The following is a 19,591-nucleotide window of genomic DNA, read 5'->3' on the forward strand; positions in this document are numbered from 1 at the left end:
TTTCCCATTATTCCACCAGTCATGAAGCTGCCACCACCGTGCATCACCTGGTACCTGGTAGTTTAGAAAGTCATTTATGGAATAGTTTTCATAAATAAAAAAACTTATTTTTTTAGAAGTTAAAAAAATCTTATAAAAAGGTTAAGTTCTCTAACAAAACGTTCTCCGTTCTGTTAGAGAACGTTCTCCGCAGGAACTCTGAAAGTTGTATCTGACTTTAGACAAATAAAAGTTGGTGTAAACCTTTACTTTAAAGTGAGTTAACTTCCGGTCTAAAACCAGCAATCTGCAGACTGAGTGAAACTGAAGCATTTTTCAAAGTTGAATTCAGTATAATTTTTACTCTGACGTCACGCGCGCGCTCTCAAGGTCTTATCATATCACTGGAAGCGCGCTCCGGCCACAGAGCAGCAGAGGTCCTGGAGGAGGAGGAGGAAGAGGAGGAAGAAGCGCAGATGGAGGCAGGAGTCTGAACTCCACCGGGATGAGTTCACCGGCTTCCGGGATGCTTTAACGCGCCGTCTGGATCTGACGCACACCAACAAGACTGCGCCAGAAACCTTCCTGACTGCGCGAAGAGAGAACCACTTGTGCTCCGGTTGGACTCCCGGTTCTGTGCATTGATCACCGCCGCAGTCGGACTTTTGGCGCTGTTTCTGACGGTACCGGTGCGGAATGAATGAAACCAGCGCAGTGGAAACTGAGAGACGTCGCTGCAGCGCCGGCGGATTGTCTGGGACGGATCCCGCTTCACCGACTCCGAACTGATCCTGAATGAACACAAACATGTACGCTGGGAGGAAGCGCAGAAAACCGGCGCAAAGAGGGTAAGTTCTAAAAGAGCGCACATGAAGGCTGTCCGCCACTAATTGCGGACATGTAAGACGTATTAGTTACACTTTAAGTCGTCCCTGTTTAGCAGCGGCAGACAGTTTGTAAACATGGGATTATCGCCCTGTAATGGATTTATGGGGCCGCACAGCGCCCCCCGTTGGCCGCAGTGGGAGCGCCACTCTGGTCAGACAGTTAATTATCTCGTCATTAATTATCAGATTATCCAGGAGCAGATCTAGAGATTTTAGAGCCCCGGGGCGCAGGAGGCCCCACAGCGTTACTTTGACTGTTTGTATTGTAGATTTCTAATTATTTAGTGACCGCTGCTCCAGAAATTAAGTTTTTTAACCCGAATGTATGTATTTAATACCTCTTTTTCTAGTTATTTATTGTTTTGTAGATTTTTTCCTCTTTAGATGACAGTTGTGAGATTGTTTCAAACATCTATGTGATAATTTTCTATTTTCTTGTACCTTTTCTGACCATTTTGCGTTTTTTTTTCTAACTACATTTATCTATTCTTGATTTATACTTGTTTGTCATTTTGTAAATGCTCTGTCGTTATATAATATGTTTTGTCTCTTCTTGATATTTTGCTGTTTTTTCTGTTCGGATTCATTTTTCTCTAATCCTTTTGTCCATTCAATAATTATTTTTTGCTTCTTGTGGATAATTTTTCTTTCCTAATATTTTTGATATTTGTTCCTCGTTTAGGAGCAGCTTTTGGTTGTTTTGTCTTCATGGCGTCAGAATAATTTTTAAATCACAGATCATTGTACAGATTTGCCCCTTGACTCTGAAATCCCAAATCCAGCAGAAGTCACCACATATTTTGACCTTCACAAAATGTTTTGTGTGCAACATTTAGTTTTTTCCCTGTTCCTAAATATGATGCTGGTGTTTCCTGACCTCTAGAGTTAAACCCGTTCCAGCTGAGGGAACCAAAACCAACCCATCCAAACGGCACCGCGACCGGCTGAACTCAGAACTGGACCGGCTGGCCAGCCTGCTGCCCTTCCCAGAGGAGGTCATCTCCAGCCTGGACAAGCTGTCCATCCTGAGGCTCAGCGTCAGCTACCTGCGCACCAAGAGCTTCTTCTCAGGTGAGGAACGCGCAGCGACACGCTGAGCGAAGCTGGTCGAGACCAGAGTTTCAGAAACGGACCGCCTTGGTTCTGTTCAGTGAAAACAAACCGAGTCTCCAGCTGCTTCCTTCTGTTTTTAGCAACGTTAGCTTAAATTTGGCTCCACTGTGAGTCTTAAAGTGTGGATGTTAATAATTCATCCAAGACATTTGGGATTCTGCAATGTTGCAGCAGAATAAGACAGCAGCTGCGTTTCCATTACAAATGTGAGCAAAACTTTGTCAATGTTCAGCTAACGTAAAAGAAAAAAAAAATTTTGCAATGAGAAATGCATTTAAAGTTTGTTCCCGTAATAAATCATTAAAACACTCCATACCAGGGTCCTATAGCTACTTCCTGTTTTCTTCTTCTTCATGGTTTGCGCCAGTGGCAACTTCTGGTTGTTGATCATGTGACTTGTGGGACACAAGAAAAGTCTTTTCAATGCAGTTTTACTAACTAAACCAAACGCTCCTCATCCAAGCAGCAAAATCAGTTTTTATTTTGTTTTGAGTTGGCGTGTTTTATTAAGCTAATTTGTTTTTTAAATGTCAAATTGTAAACTGCTGTAAACTTTGCCAGAGGCTTTAGGTCAACGTAAAAAGGTTAAACCTTTTAGATTAATCACATGAGTTAAAGTCTTAACGTTGACGGCCTGGTTAGATGTTTTCAAGTCCGAATTCTTCCAAAACCCACCAGATCTTCCAACGTTCCCAACCAGAACGCCTCTTCATGTGGGAACATTTTAATAGTGGGTTTATATTGAACACACATCCAGCCCTCCATGTCAGAATTGGGTCAGAGCCTCCATCTCCATCTAAGTGTCTGAACTCTGCTCGACCTCCTTCCATCCAGACAGCGGAGAAGCCCACCAGGACTCGGCCTCTTCTGGCCCGTGGCCGGGAGCCGACCCCGTCCTGCAGGCTGAGCCAGCCAGTAATGTAGGTCTGGGGAGACGGACCCATTACTGCGGGCGCTGAGGAGATGAAAGATCAGAAACGCGGGGGGATAATCCACTCAGGGGAGGCTTATGGGCCTTTAAAGGGAGGGGGGCGCGGCGTGAACAAAGTACAGTCTGCTCTCCGCCGGCATCCTGCAGGAAAGCTGCAGCGCTGGAACATGAACCTGGGAAGATCAGAGGAGTTGGTGAATCTGAATCTGAGGTTTTCTCATGAGGTCAGTCATAAAGTCAAAGAGTTTTGTTTATATTCATATTTTTGTACTTCAGTTTGAGTTTTTACTGCTTCTAAAATCAGTCTGAGCTCCTAAAAACAACCATCCAGACGTTTTTTGGCAATAAATTATTGTTTTTTGGTGACTGGAAAATGAGCCGTTTCAAAATCTTCCTGATTGTTGAGTCACATTCAATGGAAACTGTGCTGTTACCTAGCAACCCCATCCAAGCCCGGCCCGTAACCTATCGTGTTAGATCTGCTCCATTTCCAGCTTCCAGTTCTGTTTCTCACTGCATATCAAACCAACCAAACCTTTGGAGGAACCCGTTCCTCTCCTCACCTGTCCATGCTGCCTGAAACGTGGACAGGCAGTACACGTTTCTGCCTGTGTACTGCCTGAAACGTACTCATGAGGTCCAGATGGAGGTTTAACTAAATGTTGCTGAACGTCAAAAATCAGGGCGACAGAAACATGGAGCAGTTTTAGTTGCTCTTCTTCTTTGAATAATTCATTCCGGTTTGCAGCGTCGTTAGCGTAGCGTAGCATGGGGGTTATTTGGGTCATGGTGTGTGTCATCATCCCCTCAAACAGCTGCTGATGAACTGTCGCTCAGATTAGGTTCTGTGGCTGAACTCAGATCTCCGTTCGGTCCATCAGTGACGTTCTGTCCTCACCAGTCTGGTGTGTCTCTGCTGGCCGCCGTCTGTTGTGACGTTTTTAACGGATGTTTTCATGATCGTCGCTCTCCGTTGTGCCAACACACGTCCCCTCCTCTCCGCCGTCGCCGGCCTCAGGCGGTTTTTCTTCCCCTCGGTTTCCGTTCGTGACGTCAGGCGGTTGAAAAGCCCGTTCTGCCTCCTCCAGCTCTGAATTAGTGACAGTCCAGATGAAATGCTGCCATCGTAGCGAGACGGAGCCACATCCATGGTGATGTTTGCTGTTGGAATAAAAAGATCAGCTTCAGATGTTTTAACCTCTGTGATGAATCAGGTTCAGGTTCAGGAGAAAGCTTGACCTTTGACCTCTGGATTCTCAAAGTCTTCCTCTTCTATTAATGTCTGAACCTGCTGCTTCAGAAGGCATGCTGAGTGTATTAAAGGTCAAAGGGCAGAAAGGAGCCACTTTAGTCTTTTTAAAACATGCCGTCCTCTCTGACTATTCATCTTTACCTTTCACTTCCAATCAGGCATCAAAGACGATGAAAAGTTAAGATTTTACTGCTTTATGATTCATTTTTGAAGTCAAGGAACCTTAATAAAAAAGAAAATCTGAACATTTGAATGTGAGACTTTGCTTAATTCAAAACCAAACCTGATTTTTTTGATTTGTTTGTTTCTATTTCTGAACCAACGACATGAAAAAGTCACTGAACAAAACTTCCTTCTTCACCAAATGGAAACAAAAATCTAAATTTTGAACAAAAAAAATGATCAAACTTACCAGCAGATGGATTGGACATAAATATTTTTATTCTTTAAAGATGTCAGGTTTTGTTATTAAATCTGTATTAATCACAGATTTTAGATAAACATAAGTTGACATCAAGTAAAAGAGAGACTGCGGTGAAGCAAGAAATACTGCCATCTGCAGGTGGGAGGTAGCATCACCTAGATTCAACGTTTTTGACCATTTTTGGTCTTTCAGGAAGCGTATAAGATGCTAATGTGTTTAGATTTATGGTGAAACAAGAAGGATCTGATGGAAGGGACTTTAGACTTTAGAGTGGAACATGATGCTGTGGATGGAAGCAGCTGAAAGTCTCACTTTTCTACAAGCTCCTTGAACAGCTCATGATATAATTTTGGTTCTTCATTAGGTGAGTTTTTATTGTCGACTCTAAAACCCCAAAGGAACCTTTGGTGCAGCGTCTCCAACTCGCTTCTGTCTCCTCCTGCAGAGGCGTTGAAGCACCAACCTCCCAATGGCATCAGGAAGAGCAGCGATGGAAACGCTGAGGGCGGCATATCAGAGGGCGAGCTCCTGCTTCAGGTTGGTTTGTCTGTGACCTTCAACATGTTGGGGAAGCTTTGCTGCTTGTTTTGCTCTGATGGAGGAGCAGCGGCTCTGCACAGCAGGACAGGAACACAAATTTGGTTTGTAGTTAGTTTTTTTATAAAGCACTCCTGAGTGAAGTCAGCACGCCCAAGGCGGCCATCTTGCTTTACAGCTGCATTTTACAGCATCTATTTATGTGGACTTTGAATTCAGCTCAACTTTGTCATAAAATATAAGGGCCAGGGTAAGATTCAATGTTTTACAAAAAGTCATAATGTTACAAGAAATCTTTCCAAGAAGAAAAAGCGGAAAAAGCTCCAACTTGTGAATTATTCAGCAGCCTGTGAGTCTGATGCTCAAACCAAGAGTTGGAAAAAAAGATGGAAATGAGAAGCGGAGTGAATGTGTCGGATCTGGTGATGGTTGTAAACATGATCTTCCTCAGTGCGACGGATGTGGATTCGGTGTCATCACTTCCTCTCAGAACCCTGAGGCTCCTTGAAGATGGCGATGGAGGTGTTAGTCATCCATCAGTGACCTCCTCCTGCTCCTGACCTGACCTCCGCTCTGATGCTTCCTCCTCCCCGTCAGCCTGGGGTTGAAATCTCATCTCCTCTGTTGCAGTTTGCTTTGTGTTTTATCCTGTTCTATCCGCCGCTGGCCCATTTCTTCTCTCTTATCTGAAGGCTCTTTTGTCCAACTGGAGTCTGATTGAGTCAAAAAAGCACAGGGTGAATCAGAGGTTGCAAACAGATTATGCTTATGCTTTTCCCATCCAATGAAAACAAAACATTGGAGTAAGATGGGATTATTCCACATCCAGAGAGCCAGATTCATGTTTCCCTTCATGTGTTTCACCTCATTTGGTCTCTGAAACCTCGGTGAACAGAATCACGGCATGATGAAGTAGCAGAGTCTGTTCTCTCTGCAGGCGCTGAACGGCTTTGTGGTGGTGGTCACGTCTGAAGGAAGCATCTTCTTCTGCTCTCACACCATCCAGGATTACCTCGGCTTCCATCAGGTACTCACTCATCATGCATCACATCTCGGTTCTGGTAGTCAAACCACTAATACTTCTTGGTTTGTCTGAAAAGTCTCTAAATATAGCAACAAACTCTCTAAAATGGCAACAGTTGGGCGGCTGCTGTTGATCACACTCATGTATAGGTGACCTGACAGTGACTGATTATCAGACCTTTGTAGAAGACGAGATTGGTTTATCTCATGGTGACATCATGAAGACAGATCATCATGTGGAAATATTAAAGCAAAATCTTAAGATTTTAGCCAAGAAAGTTTGGTTCTGGGATACAGAGAGTCTTCTAATGTTCCTCCCTACGACATTATATTAGTTACAAAATTGTTTAAAGACAGAAAAGTAGATATTTTGGAGTGGCTTTTCTGGTTATAGCAGATCTATGAGGTACAACTGGCCAAAACTCAGTCAGACTAAGATGAAGAGGAAGAAAACCCAAAATATTTTACCTAAGTAGATATTAAAGGTCATTCTCCCAAATACTGAGAAGTTAATAAATTCCTGACTTGATAAAAGTCTATTTAGTCTGGTGCTATGGTTCTGAGTCTTTTTATACAGTGTGTGTAGATATTTGGTGTTAAATCCACAGTAGTGACTGTATGTTCCTGAGTGGCCAGAGGCGCCGACCACAACACACATATGGGCCATGAGGTGTAATCCAGTTTGCGTCACAACAAAGTGCTGCTTCCTTCAGCCTAATCTTATTTCAGACAACATGCTTACAAATTTAGCCTGGATCCGCCGGCCCGTCTCACACCATCACAACCAGCGCCAGCATCTCACTCTGGACTGGAAGCTGTGGTTTATGTTCACACTATGGATAGGACCGTACAGTCGGGTCGTACGTTTAGCATCGGGGTGTGATCATCACCTTTCACCCCTGGTTTTTCACCTGCCCGCCTGAGGCCCATCTCCTCCTGTTGACCAAACTACCCAACCTGGCGCAGGAAGAACCCAGACTGATGAGAGTGAGCTCAGTTCTGATTGGAGCTTAAAGTTAGTTATTGGATCATGTGCTGAAGGCTCGTCAGACACTTTATCTGCTTTATCAGTGGAGATTAATATAATGGGATCATCTTAGGTAAAAAATACAACCATTCTTTACCTCAGACTTGGAGAAATAATACTAAACCATTTAGTCTTCCTTCAGATGGAAGAATGACAAGAACCCAGTTCAGCTCTTTGGGTTCTCTGTGCTGATCTGAGTGAACCGGACAGGGTCCAGATACGGCCATTTCACACAACACTTCTGTCTGTCAAAATTCCTTCTGTTGACCCGGCTGTGACTCCTCCCCACTGGGAGGCCGGGTCCGCTCACGTCCAATGCTTGGTCATACTGGTTCTGGACAGTCCCAGCAGCTTTCTGGCTTCGGTTCAGCCATCTGAACTAAATAATAAGCGACACATGGTTTCTTTTGGCTTCATTTCAAGGCTGTTTGACTCTAACACTCTCCTGTCTTGAATGTCTGGTGGAGCTTATAGGAGTTAGAATGTGAACATCAACAGCTGGTGTTTCTGGAAGACCACCAGAGTGATTGTTAATGAAAACATCGGGGACAAGTCAAACAGAAAGCCTTCACTTAAGACAGAGAGTCTGGTAGAGGAAAATGTTTGGTAGATGTTTGGTAGAGGAAAATGTCTGGTAGATGTTTGGTAGATGTCTGGTAGATGTTTGGTAGAGGAAAATGTTTGGTAGATGTTTGGTAGATGTCTGGTAGATGTTTGGTAGAGGAAAATGTTTGGTAGATGTCCAGTATTTGCTTTTCTTTTTCCCTAGCAGCTGATTTGAAATACAGTTAAAGGATGTGGAGAAGGTTGTTGCTGATAGTTTGCATTGTTCATTTGAAAACCTTGCTATGAAACCACCAGCTCTGCATTTAGAAGCCCAAATCAGACGCTAAATGATCAGAACAGAGTTGGAAGATGTTGAAGAACCTTCCGTACCTTTAATTTAAGGGTTTGGGTGATTAACACAACTATTTTAGTGTAAAATGGAGACCTGTTCTCCTGAAGGCTGTGTTGTTTTCCTGTCAGACTGATGTGATGCACCAGAGTGTGTTTGAGCTGATCCACACTGAAGACCAGCAGGAGTTCAAGAGGAACCTGCACTGGGCCCTGAACCCCCTGGTCAGCCTGGAGCCCCCCACTGATCCAGCAGGTCTGTTTCCTCAAACACTCACCGTCATTCCCACAAATATTCTGCTTTCTGTGCAAACGGGCTGAACTAAAACCTTAAGAGGAGACAGACGTGAGGTCAGGAAGCGGCGAGGAGAGGTGACCTTTGAGAAGTCACTTCATCATCATCATCAGCAGCAGCAGCAGCAGCAGCAGCAGCAGCATGCTCTCAGATGCTCTTACTGTACACTGGAGTTTAACAGCTGTCATTCTGCATTAGCTTCACACAGGAGCAGCAGATGTAGGTCAGCCTGTCCTCCCATATACTGCCACTACTTCAACACTTTTTAACCAAACTGTATCTGCTCAGGTGAAGAGCTGAAGTCTTCCAGCCCGGTGAGCTACAACCCTGACCAGCTTCCACCGGAAAACTCCTCCTTCCTGGAGCGAGCGTTCGTCTGCCGCTTCCGCTGCCTGCTGGATAACTCCTCTGGCTTTCTGGTAAGTCGGAAAGCTCCACCCGCTTCACCAGGAAGATGTTAAACATCCAGAGCTGAATGGGAGGGTATAGAAATGGAGGCCATTGTTTGTTTCAGTAAAGGAAACCTTAGAGTCCCAGGGAGTAGGGCTTTATCCTCTCACCTGCTCTGTTAAAGCCATAGCTTCTCCAGGGAATCAGCAGCTTGAAGCCAGTTGCTCTTGACCTTCTGGTACTGAGAGTGAAGACGTGGTGGTCCCGCCCCCAAAGAAGGACTTTAGCTTTAGCTTCTCTGTAATCCCTCCTGCTATTCGGAGCTGGATTCCTGAATCCACAGCTAATTGACCCACAATGGTCAATTATTCTGAGGACATTCCACGGTTCCTACACACTCTGGAATCAAGTCTGCAGAAGGGTTATCTAAGAGGTTAAAACACTGATCACTGGACGTTATCAGAGTTAGGGAGTCAGTAACTCTGTCATCTGTCTGTCCAGACTGATAGATGTCAGTGACTTTGTTTCTAATCAGATCACTTCTTCAACACATTTGCATGATGTGCTGTTTTGTGAGATTTTGATCAGGTCCAGTAAAGGGATTCCTTGATTCTGCCGGTCGAGCAGTAATAAGACGTGGGTGTGGTTGGGAAAGTTGAGCTAATCTTACCAATGAATGTGGTTAATTCATTATTTAGTGAACAGGACAACAGCTCCGTCTGACTGCTACCCTTTTCCAGTCGTCTGGTTGCTCTGCTGACTTCTACTCTGCTTTATTTGCACAGATAGCTTCTTAAATGTGGTGTAATAATGAATATTTACAATTTGCTTTGGGATTTTAGACTTAACACTGTGTATAACCAGAGTGAAGCCATCACTGCTTGTATGTTTTCACTCTACGTAAAGTGGTTTAGGTAAATATGACTGACTGTGTTCGACGGGCTGAGAAAAAGCAGGACTTACTCATCTGATGTGAAGGAGTTCTGCTCTGGATTTATGGATTATTGATGATGGTGATGAGATAGTGATATGATGAAATGTCTTCCTTGCAGCCGCTGAGTATCCAGGGCAGACTGAAGTTCCTCCACGGTCAGAGTCGGCAGAGTGGAAGCAGCCCTCCTCAGCTCGCCCTGTTCGCCGTGGCAACGCCGCTGCAGCCTCCTGCCATCCTGGAGATCCGGTCCAAGAACATGATCTTCAGAACCAAACACAAACTTGACTTTACGCCGATGGCCTGCGACACAAAGTACAACCTGCTGTAACCTGAAGGTCTGGACTCTGGTAGTTCTGAATTTAACGGTGTGTGTTGGTTTCTTGGCCGTTTAGAGGGAAAATCGTTCTGGGTTACACCGAGGCTGAGCTGAGAATGCGAGGATCCGGCTACCAGTTCATCCACGCCGCTGACATGATGTACTGCGCTGAAAACCACATTAGAAGTAAGTCCCAGCTGCTGCCGCTTGATGAAAGGTTGCTGGTGCAAACGACTGGATCTCACTTCGCTGAAGTCCTGGATGACCCTGTTAGTCAACGCAAACCGGGTCATCCGCTGCACAAGATGTGCATGGCTGTGGCATCATACTATACTGTCATACATGCAATCAGGCAGAGAAAACCTGCACACATGTTCCAAAACATTCATCCCAGAGATCCCACTACTGGGAATGTTGTCAATGATGGAGTTTTGTGTTCAGATGTGCCACCGCTCAATGATTGTTGGGATGAAAGAAGTTTGTTTCTGCTGGTTTTTACACCAGACAACATCACAGCATGGTGGGAGTCATGCAGCAGAAGGAAATCTTTAGTATTTATCCCTGTAATCTCCCAGAACACGAGTCAAAACAAGGTCACAGATCTAATCACCGTGAACAAATAATCCCCATTTTTCAGCTTTACTTCGACCCAGGCTGATGCTCTCTCAACATCCACCTTTAAAGCCATGAGATTCCTCTTGTCAGTGGATGTTAAATGTTGGATTATTAGAGGAAGTGAACTATAATGTGATTTGGATGCATACGTTTACGCCAAGCAGACTGGAGACCACTTCAAAATTAGGAAGCGGATCAAATGCAGGGCATTCTGGGTAAATACAAAACAAATGGGCTTGAAGTCTTTTGCCGAAAATAAACACTAAAATCTGATGCCACTCCATCTTACTTCATATTTTGTGAAGTTGTGTTCAGTGTCTTCTTCAGAGGTTTTTGTGTCATTTCTTTTAGTGGTTCTTGATGCAGCGCCCCCACAGGTGAGAGGGTGAACTGGTTGTTTGACACTGCAGAATGAAAGGGAACTGCAGCTGCTGAAATGTAACAAATGTTGTAACTTTGACCTCCAGTTGAACCAAGTCTACTGGACTACCAGGTGTGAAAACACCCTCAGACTCTCTGATGGTTCAGAAGGAATTTTCCTGCTTTGGTTCATTTAGTCGATGGCCCAGTTTAGACCAAAATACTAGAATACCTTCATGTCTGCTGTGGCTCGGTGTTTGACAGTTATGACCATTATGACCAAATATTGGCCTCATCAATAATCTATTCAGCTGGGCCATTGGATATCTGAGGGGGTGAGAGTTTGTTTTAAAGAACTGGGTGCCAGTAAGACATCCAATGACTGACCATTGAAGGTTGAGCTGGTTCTCCAACTTCTGGGGACCCCTTTGACCTCTCTGACCCCTTTGACGTCTCTGACCCCTTTGACGTCTCTGACCCCTTTGACCCAGTTGTCATTGTGTCTATTGTAAAGTCTCTGCTCTACTCATCACCCGGGCAGTTGCTGGTGGTCGTGACTGATGAACCTCCCTGCTGTGTCTTTACTTGTGGTTGAATAAACAAACACATCCAAACGCAGCTGCACCATCACAGCTGGCTGAGCAACTGAATCGCAGATTAAAGAATCACTGAACCTGTTCATAACGTTTGCTTAAAGTTAACAGTTTGATAGTTCATATACATCATGAGCTACTACATGTTCTCTGATGTGCTTTCAGTGATAAAGACGGGTGAGAGCGGGCTGACCGTCTTCAGGCTGCTCACCAAAGACAACCAATGGAAATGGGTCCAGTCCAACGCCCGACTCGTCTACAAGAACGGGAAGCCGGACTACATCATCGCCACCCAGAGGCCTTTGGCGTTAGTGCTCCTTTGAGATTCTGCTGCTTCTGTTGTGAGTTTTAACTTCACTGACATGTTTGTTCCTTCAACCACAGGGAGGAGGAAGGAGGAGAACACCTGAGGAAGCGATCTATGCACCTTCCCTTCACCTTTGCCACCGGAGAAGCTCTCCTGTACCAAACCAGCCACCTGCTGCACAGCTTCCCTGATTCCTCCCACGGCAAAACCAGAGGCAGCAAGTCCAAGAAGGGCAAAGTGGACAAGAGTTCCTCTGATGAACTGAAGCCAGACTCACTGCTGGGGGCGCTGATGAGTCAGGATGAGTCTGGGTACAGCTGCCAACCAAATGCAGAGTCTCGGACATTGTACCATGGCAGCAGTCCTGCTGAGTCCGATAACTTGTTGAGCAGCACCACCTGGAATATTGTCTCCAACCGGGACATGGGAACATGCAACGGAGACAGCTTTGACCCTCTTCTGTCAACATTGGACTCTTTGTCACTGGATGGAGGGGAAACTTGCTCTAACAGTGAGCTCTTCAGTGCTCTGGAGAGTCTGGGCCTAAACGCAGACGACCTGGAGCTGCTCCTGCTGGATGAGCGGATGATGCAGGTGGAGCTGGATCCCAACCGCGTTCCCACTCTGACCGACCTTCTCACCAATAACGAAATCCTCACTTACGTCCACGACACTCTGCAGAGTGAGATGGAGAACGAAGTCCCCTCTTCAGACCCTGACTCCACCCCCCAGCAGCCATGTTTGATGCCTGAAGCCCCTTTGGACCCCCCCGCCTTCAGGCAGCCCATCGTCCAGCTGTCGCAGCAGATGCAGCAGCACATCCAGGCTGCCTCACATCCTGCGGTGGTCGAGAATCCAGCTGGTTTATCTGACAGTCTCTGGGTGGACCACCATCTTCAGACCACACTAGCTGGTCCACAGCTGGACGCTGAGCATCTAAACCCACATCTGGAATCACCATGGCAACTGCAGATAAACACTGAGAGCACAGCCTCATCAAGCTTCCAGAACGGATCTTACATTCCAAACCAGAACATGACTTTCCCCTTGAACCTGAACATTAGCGTCCCAGATTACTCTTTAGATGCATGCAACACTCTGCTGAACGGCGAGGCAACGCTGGAAGTTCATCAGCATCACGATGGGATGACCACAGCGGCCACGCCCGCACATCTGGGCCAGCAGAAACAGAACACAGCGTCCTGTTTGTCCCACGGAGCGGCGGACCTGGACCAGCAGCGGCTCAGCCTGCCAAACCTGAGCTGCAGCGTGTTCGGCCCCGCAGCAGACGGGAAGGTGAGAAGATGCTAACATGATCCATCCATCCATCCATCCATCCATCCATCCATCTATCCTGTTTTTACTAGCTTGACTTTTTCTTTTTACTGTGTGATAATTTGTGTTGCTGCCTCTTGGTCTGGACTCCCATGAAAAATCTGTTTTTAAGGGTTGACATCCTTCGTACTCCATGGTTCTCGCCCCATGAAGCCGAGGTTCTTCTTCTTTGCTCTGAAATGTAACTGAACATCAACACACCAAGAGCTGCTGGATCTGCATCCCTGCAGCTCTGTGCTGCTCCCTTTCCCTGTCAGGAAAATGGATTATTTGATTTCCGAGTCGGCTCTGGAGGCCCGGGGCCGATGTGGAGCTCAGAGTAAACCGCCATGATGCAAGTGGACATGTCGTGTAAATAAGATGAGGAGGAGATGGGCCGGGCCAGCACTGAGTCAGTTTAAATTCAGGAGCCTCACATTTTAGAGGAAGCTCAGCTTGCTTTGTGCTGACTGTTCAGTGGAAGCACAACATGTGCATTTGCTGAATAATCTTGACTTCTGCTGGATTTTTCCAAATGTGGCTGTTCTGATTGGATCCGGTGCTGCCCTGCAGGATTCTCGTTTCATTGGGCTGAAGTGTGTGGGCAGCACCATGCATACAAAGGGCGGTTGGCAGTGAACACTGAAGGTCTCAGTCTTGATTAAATGTAATATAAAGTTCCTAAACATTTATTTCTGGCCTCCTTTGGTTCTGGTTCTGGTGGACACTAAGTGAACGGGTCTGTAAAGACTTGAGGCGTTTAATGGGTCAAACCAAACCAAGAACTCTGAAATGGCTTTAAACCAGCATATGATTTCTGGACTTGAATTAGTTACTCTCTGAGTGGTAAAGTTTGACCAAATAAGATCCCAATGACTCTGATGAAGTAATTCTTGATGTTCCAGTTTCGTGAGCCGTCCTGGATCAGCTGGGCCTCCCCGTTACCATTCACTGTGTCGGGTCTTTCTGAGCATGACAGCAGCATTTGAACAGAAAAAACAAACTGCCAGATCGGGATAAAGACGGAATGAGTTATGAGTGAGGACAGGAGAGAAAAGTGAGTACAATAATGAATAGAATAAGGCCGGGAAGAGCCGCGGCCGGCCCCCAGAGACGGCCGAGCCCAGCAGGCATCCCTCCATCCCCGCCCTATTCAGCCTCCTCTGTTATTCTTCGGGGTCAGTGGCTGTCGCTGAAAGAAAAATACTGGCATGGGGGCCAGTCAGGCATGAGCGCCGCTGACCTACAATTTATCTGTCATCATTACCTAATGCTGCAAACACAGGACGGGGAGGGGGAGGCTGCCGTGCAGAGAGACACGGCTCGCAGCGCTGAGACTGTCTGCACAAACTGTCTGTACAAAGAGATACGTTATCTCTTATTTAACCAGACCAGAGTGTCTCATATTGTCTCGTTGGGCTCTTGGTCTGAACTGTCACATTGCTACTGGCCTCCATGTTGCAATCTCCTTATATACATGGCATCTGTTCATCCATCCATTATCTGATGAGTAGAGGAGAGTTGGGTCATAAATGAAGCAGTGAATCTAGAGTTTAGCCTTGTTCTTCATTGGAGCAACTAGAGCAGGGCCCCCCATCCTACAGACAAAACCTCAGACTGTGTCTCCGTCCATCTCTATCCTCCTGTTGCTCCTGACCAAAACACCTGAACTCTTCATCTTGAAGACGAGAGGAGCCGGTTGAGAATCATGGCATCAGCAGAAGGTGGGATCCAGGATGCGCAACATTCAGACTGGAGATGGCAACAAAACATCATCTGCACAAAGCAAATATGAGACCCTGAGGTTCCTAAACCAAACCATGGTACCTTGAAGAACAAACCTTGGTACCTTGAAGAACAAACCTTGGTACCTTTAGCATCGGGAGGCACACTTCTCCTTCCACTTAGCGCTTCAAAACTTTGAAAACATTTAGCTTCCTCTAAATTAATTTTCTGTAAGCACTAATTTACTTGGCTGTTAGAAACTTTAGAAAGTTGAATAAACTTCACTGTCTGTGTTGAAGTTTTGATTATGGACTATTAAGGATTCTTTAAGTAGTTCAACTAAAAACAGTCACTTTTATTTAGCTCTTTACATTCTGTCTGTGAACACCTCCGGTTCAACCAGAACATTGGATGGTTCTGGTGTCGTCTATGCTGCATTGATTGAACTATAATTGTCCAACAATGTCCAGAGGCTTGAGGATCTTTGCATCGTGCAGATCAGATGTGATCTGACATGTCTTTTAGTTTCCTGTAACCAATTGTGTGAATCATCAACTCAGACCAGTTTTGTTTATAACTCTTTGTTTAATCTCAGTTGATAAAAAGAAGGAAGCACATCGTTTGAGATGATAAGAAATGAAATAAAACTATCTGAAGCAATGTGTGTTTGTTTCCAGGTTAATGTAGGGTACGTCCGGACGTGTCTAATTCCTGGAAGAAACGGAGTGGAGGCTGTGACGGGCCCTGACGAAGTCTCCGACTTACAGGACCCCCAGAAGTCTGGATTCTTCCTCTGACCGGACAAAGCAGGGCAGAGGTGGGACAGATGTCAGCGTTTTAGAGAATGATCAGGAACCTTGGACCAGATCATTTTCACAACCATTGTTCTGACGTCTCATCTCAACATAAAACTACTTTAGTAAGGAGGAAAGTCCAGGAGAAGACCTCTTTCACTGAATCTGTCCTGCTCATTGATTCTCCAGCCTAGACGTCCTGAGAGGAGGACATTCTTACTCAGATGTCCTCCACTCAGAGGAACTGCTGCAAAGGTTTGAGGTTCTCTCTCCTCATTACTGCTGCTTCTATTCCACCTTTTAAGATTAGTATCCTCTTATGCAAACAGATGTTAGTTTAATATGAGCGCAGTCTGAGATAATCTGCAAAGCTCAGAGTCAAAGAGCATTTAAATCGTCTAAACAAGAAGCTTTAGTCAAGAGTTTAATGTCGTCACGTGGTGCAAACACAGACAGGAGATAAACGGTCGTTATAGCCTTTATGGTCTATCAGAAGAAAAGTAGACCACTGTTGGAGATTTTAAAACAATCTGCAGTATTTTAAATGAAAGTATATCTAGTATTTTGAAGAACATTAGGTGGTTAAATTAAGCAGAGATTTAAGCATAAGGCTAATGAGATCACTTAGATGTTCTATCGAGACGCAGTCAGACGACTGGATTGGTTGGAGAAAATTGAAAAGCATTTTTTTTTGGTTGGTTTCCAAACTGGAGGTGTGGGCGGAGCTCCAGTTATTGCCTTGTCCTGGAAACAAACACCTGTCGAGTGGAAGAAAACCCAACTGCACTCACAGCCTCGGCAGACATGAGGACCTAATTGTAAATAAGTTTTTTGCTTTGTTTGTTTTCTTGAGTATTGAAATTACAGCAGAGAGCACTAAAACACTGACTGTGTCTACGGGTTCTGTTCAGTCAGGGTGAGAAAGTAATTACACCCGCTTTTAACTTTAGGGTATGTTGATTGGGTTCATTGAGGTTTGAGGGTCCTACCACAGCTCTGGTTGAGGTGTAGACTTTAACTAGGCCATTTTAACACCTTGATTCTTTACTTTTTCAGCTGTTCTGTTGTAGATTAGCACCTCTCTTTGGGTTCACTGTTGCGTTGATGACCCAGTTTGGTCAGCGTTGGACATACGTCTTCACATTTGACTTTGGAAAAGCATATCCTGAAAACTAAAACAGGGTGCACTTTCTTTTTGAATTGACTGTGTTTAAAACCAAGATGTTTCTGTGTTACATTCTGGTGCTACTTTATCAGCAGTTAAAGCTGGAGGCTCAAACCAAATCCTGAACCAAGACAACGCCATCAGAGCCCCTCTTCTTTTTAGTAAGGAGTTTCTGTTGGTTACCGTTTCCAATCCAAGTGAATCTGAAGGTACCAAACAGCCAGAAGGAGGCGGTTCACACCTGGGGTCAAACTAGGTCACCACTTGTCTCCCAAGTTGCTTCTGGTTATCAGATCTTAATGTCCGGTCAAATATGCAGATCCAGTCCAACATTTACTGGTCTGAAAGATGAGCAAACCATATGCACCTTTTATGCTAGAAGTTTCTGGGATGTGCTTGGTTAAGATCAGAGGTCTTGGTAGACATTTCCAAAAGGATAACATTAGCATTAAACCAGCCTGGACCGGTCTGAGTCAGTCTGGACATGTGTTTGGGGTCATTGACCAGGAGGAACACCAAACCTTGTACCGTCCAGGTCTTGATTTGAAGAATACTGAAAGATTCAGTGGTTCACAAGTTTGAGTCGAGATGGTTCCCATATCCAATCCAACTTGCTCTGAACAAACCTCTTATTCTGACCCAACAGTTGAATTGTTTTCCTTGTTTGACCTTAGACCTTTGTCTGGATGGCTTCTTGCAGCAGAAACTCCATCTTGGTTGACATCCTTTCAGTCCAACTCTGTAAAGTGTTTCTACAGATTTGGTTCACAATCCTCTGAAACCCAAGAGCTGATGCCCTTTTCCATTACACAACTCTGAAAAACTGTGTAGCAGCAATATCACCCACACCCTGTTGCCCCTTGTTTGCTGTTGTGCTTCTTGCTTTTGTCTTTAGTTGGACCACAGGTGACATCATACTTGACAAACCAGGTATTACCCGATGCCCAACTGGAACCAGGTTTGGCATTCAGGAACCTCAAACAACCAACACTGGTTCAAAATCCCTTTTGGGAAGCAGAATGGACTCCGACTTACGTTGGTGGATAAAACCTTGGTGTTCCAGCAGTTTCTAGTTCTTGGCAGCCCTGGTTGTTCCAGGCCATCCTAACCAATTCGCTTTGCTGCCACCAACATACCCTTTCATCGGACGGGGACAGTTTGGGACTGGTTTCAGATCTTTGTACCGGAACAACTTGTAATTATTTGGGTTCAAACTACCATTCAGACCCTTTGACTGACAGTAGCACCAGGTGTGAACAGCCTAACGCTCCAGAAGTGCTGCTGCCATGTTCCCTTCCTCCCACTGTGACAGACCAGACACGCTGCTCCAAAGGAACCACAGAGACCGTTCCCCGGCCGTCTTCTTTCTGACTCAGAAGCTGTTTCTGTACCGAGACGGGTCGGCGTTTAGCATTTAGCACCAAGTCAGAAACCAAAACCCAGTCAGAAACTGAACAGGGAGCAGATCCGGTGTTGAATGTTCTCAGAGTTTTTATCTAACAGGAAGTAGGTTCTTCAGGGCAACCAGCAGACGACAATCAATACGACGACAAAAGGCATTTACTGATCTGCCTCGTTTGGTTTTATTGTTTTTATACTTTAGTCATTTTTCCTATAAAGCAGATTATTTAAGAGCTCTTATGAGATCAAATGCTGTATGAAGACAAATTATAAAGCAAAGCATCGTTTTCAAAGAAGCTAGAACAGTATGGTTGTGTATGTGTGTGTTTAGTGTTTGGAAAGGTGTTTACAATCACTGTGCTTACAAACTCTCCCCAGCACTGAAGGGACTAAAAAAAGCATTTTATTAGGTAGAAATATTGTTAGTGTTCTGGTTTTATGTTTTGGGGAGTTTGTCACTTTAGCTGAAACAAAAATGGTGCCATAAGAGTGAGCCGAAGCTTGCTTAGTTAAGTGTTTCACAATATAAAGGGCACAAGAGCAGCATTTTCTGTGTTGAAATGTGTTTTCTGATGTTGTTCAAACCCACTTTGTCCGGCTGTTACTGAAACCAAACTTTCCTCACACCGTTTTGTCCATGTTAGCTCATTTATTTTGCGACTTTTCTTCACTCAAGCTCCTAGTTGTTTGTCAGATTTTTGTGAAAAAGAAAAAAAAAATGCAGTTTTTTTCTGAGATGAGTGTCGAAATGTGCTGGAAATAAAGGATTTTGTGCAACCACACTCAATAGTTGCCTCTTTGCAACCAACTGCTGTTCCTCACCTGCCCACCAGGTGTCAGCGTAGCTCCCAACCCAGCTGAAACTTGACCCTAGAAAGAAATGCAACAAAGGAAGCAAAAAAAAAGAAATCATGGTGAGAAATTAAGAAAATAATAAATCTTTCTTCATATTCTCCTTCCAGTCAAAACTTTCCTGTAATCTGTTGAATCATTTGTTTGGATTTTTGTTGCTTTTCACAATTTTTTAGTCCACTGCCTGACTGATATCCCAGATAAGCTCTAACTGTGAAATGAGAATTTTTCAGGCACAAAGAGGCTCCTAAATTTAAGGAGTGAGTCAGCCTTATGTCTGCACAGAAACGATGACGAAGCAAAAAACTCAGAAAGACAGTTTGTCCTGACCTGATTAACCCCAGAATGAATCACAAAACAGCTTTCCTTAAGATCACCCGTCTGTTTGTCCGTCCTATAATCAGGTTTTTGTTTCAAACTCTGGCCTTTAAACCAACAGTGAGGATTAAATTGATGAAACTTA

General features: G+C 44.8%; 1 protein-coding gene across 1 annotated transcript; it reads left to right on the plus strand.

Moving 5' to 3' along the window:
• Positions 1–426: 426 nt before the first annotated feature.
• On the plus strand, positions 427–19,250 carry LOC122827350 (aryl hydrocarbon receptor-like). The gene is made up of 11 exons (XM_044110166.1): positions 427–827; positions 1,750–1,937; positions 5,032–5,123; positions 6,061–6,150; positions 8,200–8,323; positions 8,651–8,781; positions 9,805–9,998; positions 10,079–10,188; positions 11,736–11,877; positions 11,955–13,173; positions 15,594–19,250. Exons 1-11 carry the CDS (start codon positions 775–777, stop codon positions 15,711–15,713), a joined length of 2,463 nt encoding a protein of 820 aa, XP_043966101.1. The 5' UTR covers positions 427–774; the 3' UTR covers positions 15,714–19,250.
• Positions 19,251–19,591: the final 341 nt, after the last annotated feature.

Source organism: Gambusia affinis, linkage group LG24 (assembly GCF_019740435.1).
Source record: "Gambusia affinis linkage group LG24, SWU_Gaff_1.0, whole genome shotgun sequence".
Lineage (NCBI taxonomy): Eukaryota > Metazoa > Chordata > Actinopteri > Cyprinodontiformes > Poeciliidae > Gambusia > Gambusia affinis.

Coding starts and splice junctions, on each gene's coding strand:
- LOC122827350 (XM_044110166.1), top strand. CDS start 775: ATGAACACAAACATGTACGCTGGGAGGAAGCGCAGAAAACCGGCGCAA. Junction 828..1,749: donor AGAAAACCGGCGCAAAGAGG/GTAAGTTCTAAA, acceptor CCTGACCTCTAG/AGTTAAACCCGTTCCAGCTG. Junction 13,174..15,593: donor GCCCCGCAGCAGACGGGAAG/GTGAGAAGATGC, acceptor GTTTGTTTCCAG/GTTAATGTAGGGTACGTCCG.